Source organism: Pieris brassicae, chromosome 14 (assembly GCF_905147105.1).
Source record: "Pieris brassicae chromosome 14, ilPieBrab1.1, whole genome shotgun sequence".
In the NCBI taxonomy this organism is placed as follows: Eukaryota; Metazoa; Arthropoda; class Insecta; order Lepidoptera; family Pieridae; genus Pieris; species Pieris brassicae.
Window position 1 is genome coordinate 2,249,103 of NC_059678.1, and position 16,396 is coordinate 2,265,498.

The 16,396-nt window shown below is 34.6% G+C and overlaps 1 protein-coding gene across 6 annotated transcripts in view; it reads right to left on the reverse strand.

Moving 5' to 3' along the window:
* The window catches only part of LOC123717982 (apical junction molecule), a 48,265-nt gene that overhangs the window by 19,237 nt on the left and 12,632 nt on the right, over positions 1–16,396 (reverse strand). For 2 of the 6 annotated variants that reach the window (XM_045674298.1, XM_045674299.1), the window contains exon 1: positions 4,687–5,952. The exons of 1 other annotated variant lie outside the window; for it this stretch is intronic. In XM_045674298.1, the coding sequence (XP_045530254.1) occupies positions 4,687–5,810 (1,124 nt within the window). In that variant the 5' untranslated portion in view covers positions 5,811–5,952. Of the gene's footprint in view, positions 1–4,686; positions 5,985–16,396 lie in introns of those variants that run through there. 3 more of the 6 variants (XM_045674296.1, XM_045674297.1, XM_045674300.1) reach the window with 3 other exon arrangements.

The window sequence follows — 16,396 nt, forward strand, 5'->3', positions numbered from 1 at the left end:
TTAGCTAAGATACTGGCAGTGTTCCCCCTTTGAATACTAATTCTTTATAAATTAATTTAAGCAAAAATAATAAAAGCTCGATAAATAGAAAATTTAAACCAATCAAAAAAAGTTTGGTCCCTGTGGTAATTGCGGAATCATTAAAGTTTTAAGTTGGCGTCTGGTACCGGTAACCCCAGAGCTGGTGCTCTTCTCGCTCAATAAGTAATACACCGAGGAATGTCAGCATTCAAGGTGTACTGCCACAGGGACCAAACATTACATATGTTTTTATTTTTCTATTAATATTTTTAATAATTATTATTACAATGTACATTAAGAATATTGTAAATACTGTATAGTTGCGTACGATAATATGTTTTTCAGACATATCGTACGTTTGGGGAAATAAATATACTATGATCTCATTTCTCAATAACATTGGCGTTAATCCAAATTCGAAAATTGCAATATAAACAATATCAAAAACATCACGTATCCGCTTTAAAACATTCGTGAATATTGAAAAACAATTTTATTTATTTAATACGTACCAAATTTTAGATTTCATCATCAACAATTTCAATACACTATTATCATAGACACGAAACTTAAGAACGACAAGAGAAAGAACAATAATTCTTCCGCCAAATTCAGTGCAAGACGTAATGGCGTCAAAATTAACGTCAGCATACGTCAGCTTATAAAAAAAACTAAGCCAATTACTTTTTATTCGATAAACTCAATAAATTTTGAAATAAGAATATAAAATTCCCGCCAAATCCAAAACACTTTTTTGCGCCAATAATATCTTATCTAAACCAAACTAGCCTTTTAACGATTACTCGATATAATCAATTTAAAAACAAAGTAAATTTTAAAATAAGAATAAAATTTCTCCCGCGCAATTTAGTACAAGACGGAATGGCGCGAAAATTCTCATCACAGTTTTTTACTACTATTCTAAAACGTTCATGTAATATATTTCTTCATATTCACTATTATCAAAGGTTAGTAACTAAACTAATTTAATTGAAATTTAAAATAAGAATTAATAATTTCCCGCGAATAAATTGTCATACTATTAACATTTATGAAATAATAAAAATTCACCCGCGAAGTACTGTACGTATGAATGGCGCCAAAACTCGCATTACTACGCGTGATTGATGACGCTTCCACAGATAACTAAAAATTTGAATATATCATAGACAATACGTGTCATACGCGCGTTTTACTATGAATCATACATTTACAGTGAACTATATATTTATGTAATGCAATAATACAAAAGCAAGAATATTAGTAATATATTTCTATTTATAATTTTAAAAAGACTAAGATACATTTGAGGTTAGTTTATCTATTATGTTATGCGTTTGACGTTTTTGAGCTGTCACTGACATCAACCAAAGATTATTTAAACTCGGTTTAATTGGACTGAACAAAAATAGATTTACAGGTATTAATAGGGCAGTTATCCATTCGAAAACTTTAACGAATTATTAAAAAGAATCGGGCATATGGCGTCTGGATTTTGTACACTTGGGCAAGATTTTTGCGAGCTCTTCGACTAAAATCGTTATATTTTAGTAAATTTAAAACAATAATTAACACCTAAACCTAACCGAAACTTGCTTGATAATCTAAACGAACCTTGTCGAGTTATTGCAATCTCAATAATATTGCCCTTGATAACATTAGCTTTAATAAATATTTGAAGATATGGCAATAAAATAAAAACGCGGGAAACACATAATACATATTTTTCTTAGCAAATCGTCACTTGTTAATAGAAAAATATACCTTTTATTCCGCTAAATCTTGGAGATTCACACAAAGCCGTGGGCGTGACTAGTGTTTAATGAAGACGCATTTAAAGTTAAAAATAACCACACGGACGATGTACGTCAACGGATGTTAATGAAAAATCGACAACGAACGAAATTATGGATCAAATTGTTTTATTATTACTTTCTGTTTTTGTGCGTTGTACTTTATTTATTTAATGAAGTTTACCACATCATAGATAATACTATATCCACATATATATGTTATAGCTCTTTTATCTATATGACAATTCTGGTAAACATAAATGTTACAAAAAAAATTGAGAACTAAAAATTACAAGCAAAACAGCGGCAATTTTTTAAAAATTGATCACCCCACTACCAATAACATCCAGCTCCGGATAACTGCTGTTTAATCCTAGGTTGGTCTAACCGACGACTGAAAAGTTCGTAGGCCGGTAGATGGCGCTACTAGTATTTAAAAAATATAATAGTTACCCATAAACAAAAGTCACGTTCATACAATTGACAACTGTCGTACTATTAGTTAATGTGAAATAAAGTTTTCAGTAAAGTAACATTTTGTTTAAACAAATGGAAAAGACCAAAAATAACAAATCCTGAGCAGTTTGAAGCTGTTCAAGCGTAAATCCGAATTTATTCCATCGTATTCTGCAGATTTTACCTCAACAGAATGCTGGCTGGGCAGAAATATTGCAGTGTTAGATTGATATTACATCTTCACTCCGAAACTGAAACCTATATTGAGGCTTTAGACACATAGTACTGTAAAAATGGTTATGACCTTATCATTGTATCGCAACTATGTATATTGAATAAACAAAAAAAAACTTTTTTCTACGTTAGCCTACGAACTTGAACCCTTTTTTAAGTTCCGTTATTACATAAATGAGTTATTAAAAAAACCGCCAAATTATAATCTATACCTATATCCTTTGTTTTTTTTTAAGTGTTGCCACGTTAATAGTATAACAGTACTAAAATCGATTTTAAAATATAATTCAAAAATTTAAGAAATTTACGTCTCAAAAAACACCAAATCAAAACTACCTATACCTCGTCTTTTAAAATAATATAATACAAAAATGCATTGCTGGATTGTTTTTATAAAACAATGGGCCTATTTCATTTTTGTATAGTAGTTATTTTGTTCTAGGTACATGTCTTCACATATAATTATCAATTCCATGTATACAAAATATTTTTAAACATTAAGTATGGAGTTTCTTGCACATTCTTCTTCAGTTGAAACTACCTTTTGGAAGGGGCAACTAGTTTTTTTTTAAATAATATAAACTTGTAATTTTGACTTTCAAATGTCAACCTTTTAAATCTAATTGAAAGAATTGATTTGACTTTTAATGAAATTTACAACCGATTATAATATATTAATTTGATAATTATATATGAAGACATGTACCTAGAATAATCTTAAATAAAATAGGCTCATGGTGTTATGAAAAGCAATACATTTTTGTATTTTATTATTAAAGCGATTTGACATATGAAAAATCAAATGAGGTGATATTGGTTATTATTTGACGTGATTTTTTTTTATAACAAAAAGGCTTCCTTTCGAAGGTGTTTGGTTACACGATAATATAATATACAGAAAATATATCAAATGGATTCCGCTGTTCTACTAACCTATCTAAAACACTGTTCACTGCCAAGTAGGATTTCTTATTTGTAGGTTTGCATAGACTTTATAGTATATTATTACTAGTTGAAATCATTATTCTGGGAGAAGAAATTATTTTGTGATAAAAAGAGACGAAAAGAGTTTAAAAGAATTTTGAAATGTTATCTCTGGAATATTGTTTATTATTGACATCAATGTTCTATAACCATACCACAGCCTTAGACAAACGAGACCTACTGCTATACTCCCGTACGTCAAAAGTATTAGATTTGACACAAGACAAAAGATCGCACCTTGAGACAAATAGGATAATGATACCCTGGAAAGACGTCATACCTTGCAACGCGCGTCAAACTAAGGATATATACGACTTCCCGACCGGCTAGCCTTGGCCTTTCCCCCGCCCCCGTAAAGATACTGCCTTCATCGGGGAAGGCTATACGAACGAACGAACTATACTTCGTACTTTTCCAGTGAACTTCCATCGATTGCTTCAAGCGATTGACCACCTTGCCACGGCCCAAGCCGAGGTCCGAGCCTCGCAGATGATGCTCTTAAGGCCACCAGTAGTTAGACTGGTCATCATTTAGGTCGAAACTTTTCCACAGATGCCAAATAATTTTCTGAATTTCACTGTTTTTGGGCGCCATTTTGACTTGTAGATTATACCATACATACGTTTCAGTATTTTATTTTCTATTTGATCATTGTAAATGAATTTCTCAATATTCAAGTTTAACTTAAACATTAAAAGTTATTGGTAATTGTTTCCCTAATAGTAACACTTTCAAAATCTACCGTTTACAGTAATGGTCTGCCTACTCACAAATTAAAAATATATCTTTATTAAATCTACAGATTCAAAATTTAAAGTAAAAAAGCGTATATTAACCTCTGACCATAAACAATTTCAAAGTTGCCTTAGTAAAGTGGTTAGAGTAAAATTTGTTTGTGTTTGATTTCAACAAATTTTCCTAGAGATTTAATATCATTGTTTAACGTCCAAAAATGTATCACATATAATATATATGAAATTAATTTAGTTAATTATTTATTCTTACTTCGTATTTACGTATTTATTATAACGTATATAATAAAAGGTAATTTTTAATGACTAGTTGCTTGCACACGTTTGAAAAATATTCAACGGGCGGCCTATTGTTATAATTACTTTAAATGTAGTTATATATAGGTGATAATAAATACGCCTTCATTATTGATTAAGTTTAAATATATAAACCAAAAAATACTCACGCATCCGATTCCTCAATGACGACTATATCGCTGTCCTCTTCTAACTCCTCCTGCCTCTCTATTTCCTCCTCACTCTCACTCTCAACACTTTTCACACTTGTCTCATCACCGGACTCCTTATCACACTCAAGGAAACCACTATCACTGTTATCGCCGGATATCCGTTTCAAATCTTCAACACAGTCAATCCGAATCAAGGGACTCTCAACTTTAATGATAGTCTTGTTATAATCCGGGTCATCTTCTAAATACTCCGGTTCTTCAGAAGTAAGCGATTCGAACGACGAATCTGCCTCTTCATCAGTCTGTTGCTCGCCATCATCGAAGACAATATGCTTTCTGAACGTCACCCGTTTCTTTCCATTATCAGATCTGTCGTCATCCGAACACCCCTCCTCAGAGCGTGGAGGCTTCAAGTTCGATTTCTTTATAAATGCAGACGACTCTAGACCTTCTGTAGATATTTTATCACCGCTATCCTCTTGTAACAGCTTCTCCAATTCTCCTTTGAGTTCGTTTTTGTATGCGTCAATATTCTCCTCAACCGTGTCGTAAACTGGTTCTGGTTTGCTGTTTTCTATACCCATTTGGTCATTGAGATCTATGTTACAGTCTATAGTCTTCGCAATCTCGCGCAGGAGTGCCTCTGCATGTCGTTTATCATCCAAATTTGGTTCGTTCACGTACACATGTGACACGTGTTGTCTGGGAGTCTTTGCGTACTTCGATAGGACGAGCTGCCTAACGCAGTCCGAATCGTCAGCCGTACGCGGCGCGTCTTCGGTATTTTTGGCAAGTGTAGGCGATGCGGGGCGGTCTATATGGTTGTTGCTCGGGTTCTCCTGCGTTCGACAGGATTCACGCTTTCGTTTATTGCGTCTCTTGCGACCCATGATGTTGAGGAATGCACCAACTGTGGTCTTCTGGCTGTAATCTGTTTCGGGTAGTAATAAATTCACTACATCTTTGCGTGTCGTTCCCGTTTTTTCGTTTGTGACATTGTCGTTTTGCGCGCGCGCTTCGACTGAAATTAGCTTTGTGTGCTCAGAGCTCGGTTGTTTTCGGACCGGCTCGGGCGTGCTCGCGCTGTCGGCCTTCGATTTTCTTTTAAAAAAGTTGAACATGGCTTTGTCAAGGGTTGCTCATGTCCGCTACGGCTGGAGTGAATATGTGAACTGGTATAAATAAAACACTTGATACGAATGGAGTCAGATATTTATACATCAATCACTTCTGGAGCAAAATTCCCACTGAATATTTTCAATGGTTTGCGAGTGTTGAGATGTTTTGTTAGAAGATTTTCAAAGATTTCCAGCGGCAATTGAAAACGTAACGATGTTCATATAGAAACTTTTTAGCACAGATTGCTAATAGAACTTTTTTTTCGTTTTTATAAATATATTTTTAGGTATTGTCTATTGGAAACGTACATAATAATTATGATAATAAACGCAAGCTTTTAAAACCTTGTAGCTATAAAACATCAAACAATAGATCACAAACGCGTTAATAAAATAGATATCTGTGGTTCCATTGATACTAATATGAGTAATAAAACACAGATAACGATTTGATTCATATTTTTTTAGTTTTTATTACAATGTAAATTAAATTTGTGGCATTACAACCTTTCTTATTGTATTATAACAAATAAAAATCTAGGCCATCAAATTGTTTACTCCGCAGTATTTTGATTTATGACCAAAATATGAAAAGAATCTGTTCGATAACAGACCCCTGATAAACAAGTATGTTTGTTTATAAAGAGTAGTATTGGTTTGAATCTCGGCCAAATCTAATTCTTGCTGCGTGCCATTTTCTATGAAATATGGACATTTTGGAGGTCTTCATCCAGGAAAATAATTGATTAAAATGTTATATGCTGTAACGTATTTAGATTTTGTAAAAGGGGTACGGGGGAAGAATTGAAAAATGACGAGGATGAGAGACACACTTCATATTAACTTAATATTATCCTGATAATGTACTCGAATAAAGGCAATTTATTTATATTAAATTGGACAGACCAGGTGACTGAATACTGGACTCTGGACTCTCTATGTGCGCATTTAACACTCGCTTTTAAGGGGAAGGACAACTTCGTAAGGAGACTTTAAAAATTGAGGTGCCAGCTACAAAAGGCTGTCTATTAGAAAATTAATTACGATGTTTGTAAGGACACAGGATTTTTTCGAAACTTTCCATTTAATTTAGCGCCATCTATTGTCGACGTAAGGTACTACATTAATCATACGAGTTATAAAGGACAGAATTTGAACAGTTCTATAAAATTTTTATAGAATTTATTATATTTATGAAGATAAAAAAATAACGGTCATTAGTGTCATTCCCACAAATATTAATGTTCATTTGTTATTTTACTAAATGTATTTATGTTAAAGCTCGCCAACGCTCGGCACACTGATACACCGGTACAAGAAAAACAAAATACAATATTTAATAGACAAACATAAAAAACTTATACTTTGAAATTTATTTACCTATATAATATGGATATACCTAGCTCGTTATAAATTTCTTACATGTATTTTTTGAGTTTGAAATGTTTTACGCACTTCATTTAGTTTTTTCTAAATTATACTTTACATGTTATGATAATAATAAATTTACTTTAAAAAAAAGCAGTACATTCAGATTGATTAATAATAAAAAAGCCGCACAACTAGCCATATAAAATTTAACTTTTGTTAATGACAAAAATATGGACAAAATTTCGAATGGTTCCCACAAGGAGCCCCTACGTTGTGGGTGCCTAATTATATTTTTGTCCGTGGTATTGTATGTTTATATTATTAAAGAAATAGTATTAATTAAACAAAATATACAGTTCCTGGGTGCTGCAAATAAAAGAGGATTTTAGTTTTTATTAACCACTGGCGTACAACAAAATACAAGCGAAATACTGAAATGTTAATTGCTATGTCACAAATGAATGCAATTAGATTTCGTGGTATAAGAACTTTAAAACGCTTGGGAAGCTAGTGTAAAACACACACACGCAAACTACAGATGACATAACGCAATAATTCACCAATAAATCAGCGTATGTCATTACCACGTGTTTTTATTTTTAACAAAGCCATGACTCAATGAGTCCATTGCCAGAGAAATGACAGAATTGGTGCGTAGCTCGTGGCTGCGCACTGACCTGCTGATTGATTTGTTTGTACTAATAAACAATCTAGTTTAATTATATAATAATAATCTAATTATATAAATAGGTGGTCTGATATGCTCGTAGACTAACAGAGACATTTGTTTTTTTTTCACAATTTGTTTTGATTATTCAATATGAAAAAAGGCCGGCAACGCACTCGCGAGCCCTCTGGCGTTAAGAGTCCATGGGCGGCGGTATCACTTAACATCAGGTGAGCCTTCTGCACGTTTGACCCATGTTCTATATAAAAAAGAGAGCGATACAACGTTTCGGTCATACAATTTTTCGATAACATTTTTATAACATTATTTAATAGTCTTTAGCCTCATAATAGGCTTCACTTTCGGCGATTACGTCGTCATCAGTGCTAAATTTCTGCCTAGCAAGAATTTATTTATTAGGAACGCATTTATTAGGAACTGCTTCAAACAATAGTTACACGAAATTCCTTTTTATACAAAAAGTTCTTTCACTCAAAATATCAAACAAATAGTTTGACAGTTTATTTTTTATTTTTAGTTATGACTTTTAACTTGACAGAGTTAAACACAAGATGATCACCTCATTGCTTATTAAAATGTGCGTCAAACAGAAATCCCAGACAGTAATAAATTGTAGTGTATTTTTTAAATTTCTTTTGAATGACAAAGTTTTATTGTAGGGCACTTTATGTTATTTTTTGCCCTCAAACATCACCAATAGCTCATATAGCTCAGACCACAACCCTTCAGACTTCAAATGGTCAGTTTTACAGGACATGGTCTGCTTTTAACGACACAGTCTCTCAAAAAATCTTTGCAGCAAGCAGTGCCGAAATTTCCCTTGGATACAGTGCGTAAATCCATAGGCTCATAGCCAAACAGATTAATGCTCTGTATGAAATAGAATTTCGAATAGAATATCTTTTTATTGTTGTTGAGGTTTTAATAAATATCTAGGTATACAGTTTAATAATATTACATTACTTCCTTTGAATGCATTTTCGTTTGTAACAGAACAGAACGACTCGGCGAAAGATCTCCATGGAGTTGCAGAGTTCGAGTTGCGTCCACTGATTTTTCATCGCAGTTTTGGAAATCCAATACAATCTGTTAACAGGACCAGTAACGAGCACATACGTGGGACAGGCTTGTAAAATGGATATTTATTTCTAGTTAAACGCGTTCTGTGGATAGGGAATGTAGCAAACAATTCCGTAACCTTAAACTATTAAGAAGAATGTGAATGTCGAGTATATTCAACTTGACCAACGGGCCTAGTGAGAAGATTGACTGACAGGCAAGTAGGTGATCAGCTTCCTGATACACGCCGTCGACTGGGTTAGGTTAGGCCACCCACGCCGTTGGGTCTAAGGCAAGCCGGTTTCCTCATGATGTCTACTTTCACCGTTCGAGGAATGTTAAAGTCGCACATAGGAAGAAAGTCCATTGGAGCATAGCCGGGGAACCTACGTCCTCAGGGAAGCTGAATGAAGCCGCGAGGCCATCATCATCACACGCCCAATGGAAGAAGAAGTTAAGCCAACCAATGTGGAAAGCTGCACAAAGGCAGTGGTGTGTAAAATTGTGGTGACAGGATGGATCTATATTTTTTTGGAAGATTTAATGTATTATATATATATTTTTTTTAAGAACAGTGGGCAAACGGGCAGAGGGCTCATTGATGTTAAATGATTTTACCCCTGGACACTCTCAATGCCAGAGGGCTCGCAAGAGCGTTGCCGGCCTTCTTTTTTACACAACGGGGGGCAAACGGCAGATGACTCACCGAATGTGAAATGATTATATCCATGGATGACCATGCCAGCAGTCTCTTATATATGCTAAGTCAAAGGTTCGGAAATACTTTAGTGGGCAGCTGGTTCCACATAGTAGTGGCACGCGGCAAGTGTTAAACATATTATATATAGTAGTCATATAAGCATACAATATTTCTTTAAATATACATTGTCTGAGATTGATGGACATTGAAATAATGCGGCAATAACTGTCAGAATAAATTATTGACATTTCAGTGCACAACTCTAATAGTGTAACTATATTATATATTAGTGTATCTATATTGTGTCGATTTGATTTGTACGTGAAGGATTAAAAATATTGACTCTATGGTTAGAGTAATTGCGTGAATGACACAACATGTAACAAAACTTTTTATTACAGCTAATGTCAATAGTATAGTACAGACAGCACACATACACCGGCGCACCCACACAAGCGCACACAGGTCCACAGTTTTCTTTTTATGACAGGTGAAGTATTAATAATACATACTAATATTTTTGATCGCAGAGTTTAGGTAATTTATTAGACGATTTTTAACATTAATAGGTGAGTTTGACGTTCGTAGTGTACACACGAAAGAAGTAAAACTTCTTTATGACCTTATTTTTCTAAAAATGATCTACTATATGCAACATTACAGAAATTGGTTTTAAATAAAGTTAAATTAGACAATGTTTAACAAAAGGCTTTTATTATCATAGACATGAATACAAATAATACAATTACTTCATTTTACCTTATTACTAGTAAGATTAGATTGTAATATAATTATTATCTTTATTTTATATTTTTGTTATTAATGGCTTTTAATCTCTTCGAATCAACCGTGGTAAGGACAAGAAAAATGTGACGGTCATTTTTTTCCAACGCAGATAAAGAAGGTTTTCGTGAAAAATCTAAACAGAGTATAAGAGATTTTATTTAAAATATGTTTATTATGGAATATAAAATACACGTATCACTTATTCCACGTCATTAAATTTGTCTACTTCCCTACTCATCGGCAAACACAGAGTGTAGGCCGAGATAAAAAACGGTACTCTTTTAAAGTAGCAAATCATCATACAAAATGACTATGGTAAACATACATAGAACCCAGAAAGGAGAAAGATATGGTCTCCTCTTGATTTGTGTTAAATTACAAAACTGAACGGAAATCTCGCAGTCCAGTTTCCAGAATGCTACTCGAATGTCAAAAACGTATTTTTTTTTTAGAAAATTGGGTGCAAGCGGGCAGGAGGCTCACCTGATGTTAAGTGATACCGCCGCCCATGGACTCTCTCAATGCCAGAGGGCTCGCGAGTGCGTTGCCGGCCTTTTAAGAATTTGTACGCTCTTTTCTTGAAGGACCCTAAGTCGAATTGGTTCGGAAATACTTCAGTGGGCAGCTGGTTCCACATAGCGGTGGTGCGCGGCAAAAATTGCCTTGAAAAACGCTCAGTCGTGGAACGGCGGACATCGAGGTGATACGGGTGGAATTTTGTATTCTGCCTCGACGTCCGATGATGAAACTCAGCTGCAGGTAATAATCCGAACAACTCCTCTGAACACTCTCCATGGTAAATGCGGGAGAAGATGCAGAGTGACCCCACATCTCTACGCAACGCCAAAGGATCGAGCCGCTCGGAGAGGGATTGGTCATCGACAATTCGAACCGCTCTTCGTTGGATACGGTCAAGTGGAAGGAGCTGGTACTGGGGAGCCCCCGCCCAGAGGTGAGAACAGTATTCCATGTGGGGCCGTATTTGCGCTTTATAGAGTTGCAAGCGGTGGCCCGGAGTGAAGTACCGTCTCGCCTTGCTGAGCACACCAAGCTTTTTGGAGGCTAGTTTAGCCTTTCCCTCCAAATGACCGCGAAACTGAACTTCATTCGATATGTCAACTCCACGTATTTGAATGTCATACTACGAATCTTAAACTTCCTAATGTTTTGTTATTACGTGTTTAATATCCACGAAGATTTTATAATAATTATGACGTCACACACATTACAAATAGTTTGTAGCTTACAGCAAATTGTATCTCATTTCGACCATACAATGCGCTGAATCTTTTTATAGTCTAAATGCTACGTTGCTGACCACGAAGCTTAGACATGAGTTGCCGATTAAAGAGAGAGTCAATAAAATGATTATTTCGTGTATTCATATAATGGACGTAGACATGTTTGACATAGGAGAAGAAAACATGAAAATTATAGCTCAAACCAAAAAGCGATTATATAAAATGTTATTTAACTTTTATTTATTTATTAACACTTCGTTACATTGCAATATAAACATACATACAATATAAAAAAATGAACATAATTATATCATAACTGGCGGCCTTATAGCTTTCGAGCGATCTATTCCAGGCAACCACTGTGAGTAAAGAAAAAAAAACTATTAAAGTACATAAGATAGGCAAGAAGTGCAAAAATACATGTTATCCACAGTTATTAAGACAAAACTGAACAGGAAACAAAAAAAAAACAAACTAAACTAAAAAGATGATACATTAAAAAGACACATAAATCACGATAATTTAAGATAAGTCTCATGTCAGTTAGTAGTAAGTAAGAAAGCTAGGGATGCGATGTGGACAGGTAATCTTTGTACAGAAGAAATTTAAAGGAAGATAGAGAAGGAGCTAAGCGAATTGGGACGGGAAGTGAATTCCATAGCCTAACTGCAGAGACCTTAAAGGAATCGCCAAGAATGGAGGACTTTAATATTGACAAAATCGAAAAATGTACGACATGTAGGCCACAAAGAAATGTTTATGAAGCTTGTAATAGGCTAGTTATAAAAAAACTAGTAAAAAGTAAAATTAAAGATGTTCTAGTTTCAAAATTTCCCTCCATTTTACGATCTAATTGATTTTTATATTTCCGAAAATTTATAAATAAAAAAATTGCGAATGCAGTTTTCGTCTGCACAGGCAGCCTTCAAGGATAAAACAAGGTGTGAACTGTGAATAGAAAAACTGCATTGAAAATTCGTTCAAAACGTTCTTTGTATTAGTGCTGGTGGAAAAATGTTTGGTTTCTTTATATTATGCGACAAAAAACACACGTCAAACACGATTTTTAATGGTATTTTTAAACGAAACGAAGTTTCTTTAAAGAAGCATTAAGAATATCCATACACATCCATACGTACTCACCATCACACAACACAGCCAAATTAGGTATTTACTTAGTTAAATGTATTTAATATTCATATTGATTTTTTCTTTCGTGAATGTTTGAGCACAGATAAAAGCAAAGAAAAGTATAAGACTAGTCTAAAAACATATTAATACATTAATTCACAATGTTAGATAGTCTGTAACTTCGATCATCAATTTATAGAAATTTCTAGAAATCAATAAAAACGTATCCGTTTCCAGTAAAAAGGAAGTTGGTCGCGTCCGGCTGTCTTTGATGTCATGCTTGACGTTTCTAGAAATGACAATTTTATCTTTCGGGACTTTTCGTTTGTTAATTATAGAAAAATAGCTTCTCACGAGTTAAGCTCGGCGCTTCCATATGTTCATATACGTTAAATGAAACTAGTTGTTTGAAGCTTAAAATTTACGTTTAAACTATTAACGTATAATTAACGTAAAGTTATAGGTAGTGGAGTTGCGACGGTACCAAAAAACTAACTTGACGTATTACAGGGTTCTTAAATCTAAGTGTGTCAATGTTCTAGTCATTTTGAAGCCAAACGGCGTCACAAGAGATGGTGGGAATTGGCTGGATGGGATGTCGTTAATCCCTTAGAAGATGGGATGGAATTTTGTACGGGATGCTAATTGTGTGGACACGTTTCCCCCCTATCACCTCCCTCGGACAAGTATAAGAGCTGGGGGCTCAAATATAAGAGTCTTTCCTTCTACTTCGATGTGGTTCCCTTTGGAGTAGAGACTCATAGGACGTAGGGTCGAAGTCCACAGAAGCTAATTAAAGATTTAAGTAGTGCTTGGTGCTTTCCTCGCTCATCGAATAAGTATCGCAATACAACGAGGAAATGCTGCCTGCTTTAAAGGTGTGCCACAGGGACCAAACTTTTTAAATTTGTTTTAATTTTGTTTTTATTAAATTTTAATTATTTTGACATTATCGGAAACGATTATTTATTGTTATATTACAATTTATGAGTATGGGAAAAACTAAAGAGCTTCAAGTGTTCGACGATTGGTGACATTTTGTTTACGCATCTAATTATTAACTAAAATATATATGTACCTTTACTAATGTTAGGTTACATATGCCACGGCTGAGTATTAAATATTTTGAACTGTTTTAACTGTTTACATTATAATGGTAAATTCATATTTAAAACATATTTTTTATTAATATTTACAATTTACAAATTAAAAATATAGCCATAATCATGATGTACTGATCATTTACTTGTTTAGATGTGTGTGAGAATGTGCATTGTGTGGGAGTGTATTGTGTTAAAAAAAAGTTTAATTCTTTCGAAATTACGCGTAGTTATTATGGATTTACAATAAAAAAATATATAAATCAGTGGCGCTACAACCTTTTTAGGTCTGAGCATCGAAGGCAAGCCGGTTTACTCACGATGGTTTCGTTCGTACGAGCGAATGTTAAAAGCGCAAATAGATAGAAAGACCACTGGCGCACAGCCGGGGCATCAAACCTACGATCTCGGGGATAAAAATCGCACACTTATGCAACTAGGCCAAAATTGCTCTCCGATATAGATATTTTATAAAGTCACAATACCTGAAAGTGTATTTTACAATAATATTACATATATCAGTCACCAAAGATTAATAAAGAAAGTCATCTTTTGAATCAAATAAACAAAACATCGCAAAAAAAACGCACAGATCACTTGTTATTTCGCGCGCGTTTTGACAAACGACACGGCCATTTGCAAAAGCTGCGTGACAGCTGTCAAGCTCGCGCGCACAGACGATATTTGTTCGCGCGTCGCGTCCGCGCCCCAGTATGCCGCTTAGAGACTGGTTAATGTTACGATTGTAAATAGATGTGTTATTTCTGCCGCACTCCTTGCCTTTTTGCTTGACTCAGATATGCTGATACATTTAGGAAGAGGGCAAAGGCCTGCGAGGGTTGCATTTTAAATGGACAAACTTAGTTCCTAATCCCTAAATAATTATAAGTATATATAAATAAGAGAAACACGAGACTTCACGCTAACTTTGATTTTGTTTACTATGAACTTTTGGACCGTGGGCACAAGCTATAATAAAATATTTAAGTTGACGCCTGGTACTGATATATTTTCTATTTATCAATTTATTATTACTTTGTAGGTTTAGGACATTGTAAAAAATTTGTAGCTAGATAATTCATTTATATATGCAATTTAAAAGTGCAAATAAGTATAATTTCTATCAATTAAAGATAATTAAATTAACAATTTTAATCATCATAATTTAAGAGTATATTTAAAACACCAAAATATAGAGTTTATATTAATATGCCGCATGCATATACTGGTTAAGAATTCCTTTTTTATACAACAAACCGGCAGGCTCACCTGATCTCAAGTAATACCACCAATGGGCAGTCACATTGCTCAAAGACTCGCAAGTGAGCTGCCATACTTTTAAGAAGCGTACCAAACGCTGTTTAGTCCTTGGCAATAGATCCCCTATTCAGCAGGTCTAAAGAGCCTTGACAGCTCCAGCTATTTGGCAAGCATAGCTCTGCCTGAAGTGACTACCTAATAAGCTCATGGTATTTTATGGATCGTGAACCAATATATTTTCCTCTGTGTTCAATGAGAAGGACTGGAATGGAAGCATTTCGGTTGAAGGCAACAAAATCAGCAACGACACAACGTTGCCTCGGAACGGGAAATGGCGGAACTAATGACCAGAGGTAAAGAAAAACTTATGTTACTGGATCGGGCTCGACTACTGATAAATTCTAAAGTACTGGTGGACTTAGAATTTGTGGACGATTAGGATCACTCATACGTGACCAGGGAGTCCATAGGCTACAGCAGCAATGTGCAAACAAAACAGAAACGTGTCGAATACTACAAAGGGCAGGCTCGTCAAAACTTTGGTATTTTCCATAATTACGTACAGGTCAGAGTCTTGGTCGATTCGTGCGGCGGAAGCCTTCGAAATAAGGTGTTGACGGAGAATGTTGGAAATACCTGGAAGTCCGTTCCATAATTGAGAGTTTTCTTTTGCTGCGCACCTTCACTGTAAATTCAGCTGCCCACTGAAATATATCCGAACCAATTCGATTTAGAGTCCATAAAGAAAAAAGCGAACCAATTCTTAAAAGGCCGCCGAGTTTATCAAGCTCTGTCATTGAGAGTGCCCATGGGTGCCGGTATTACTTAACATCAGTTAAACCTCCTCCCCGTGTGCCTCCTGTTACAAAGAAAAGTATAATAATGATTTTATTTACTAGAAACTCAATCAAACAAAAATTCGCTGATATAACTCCGATATACGTGTTAATTAATTCAATAAATTTCAGTGAAAGTAATTCTTTCGGTTCATTGATTCAATAAATATGTATTAACACCTGAATGTGTATTGCTTGTTTCTTCCTTGAGGTCGATTTATTGATATTATGCAATCTTTTCGTTTGCTACTATTCGTAACCTGAAAACTATTATCGTAACACATGTCACAATATTTTCATCCGTGCAGAAGAGCAATTCTGCACGAATTGCTATGTATAACTTAAAATGTAGGGAATCTGTGAGAGATAAAATTAATATACTTATTTTTCCCTCGCAATTATTTATGAAAATATTAT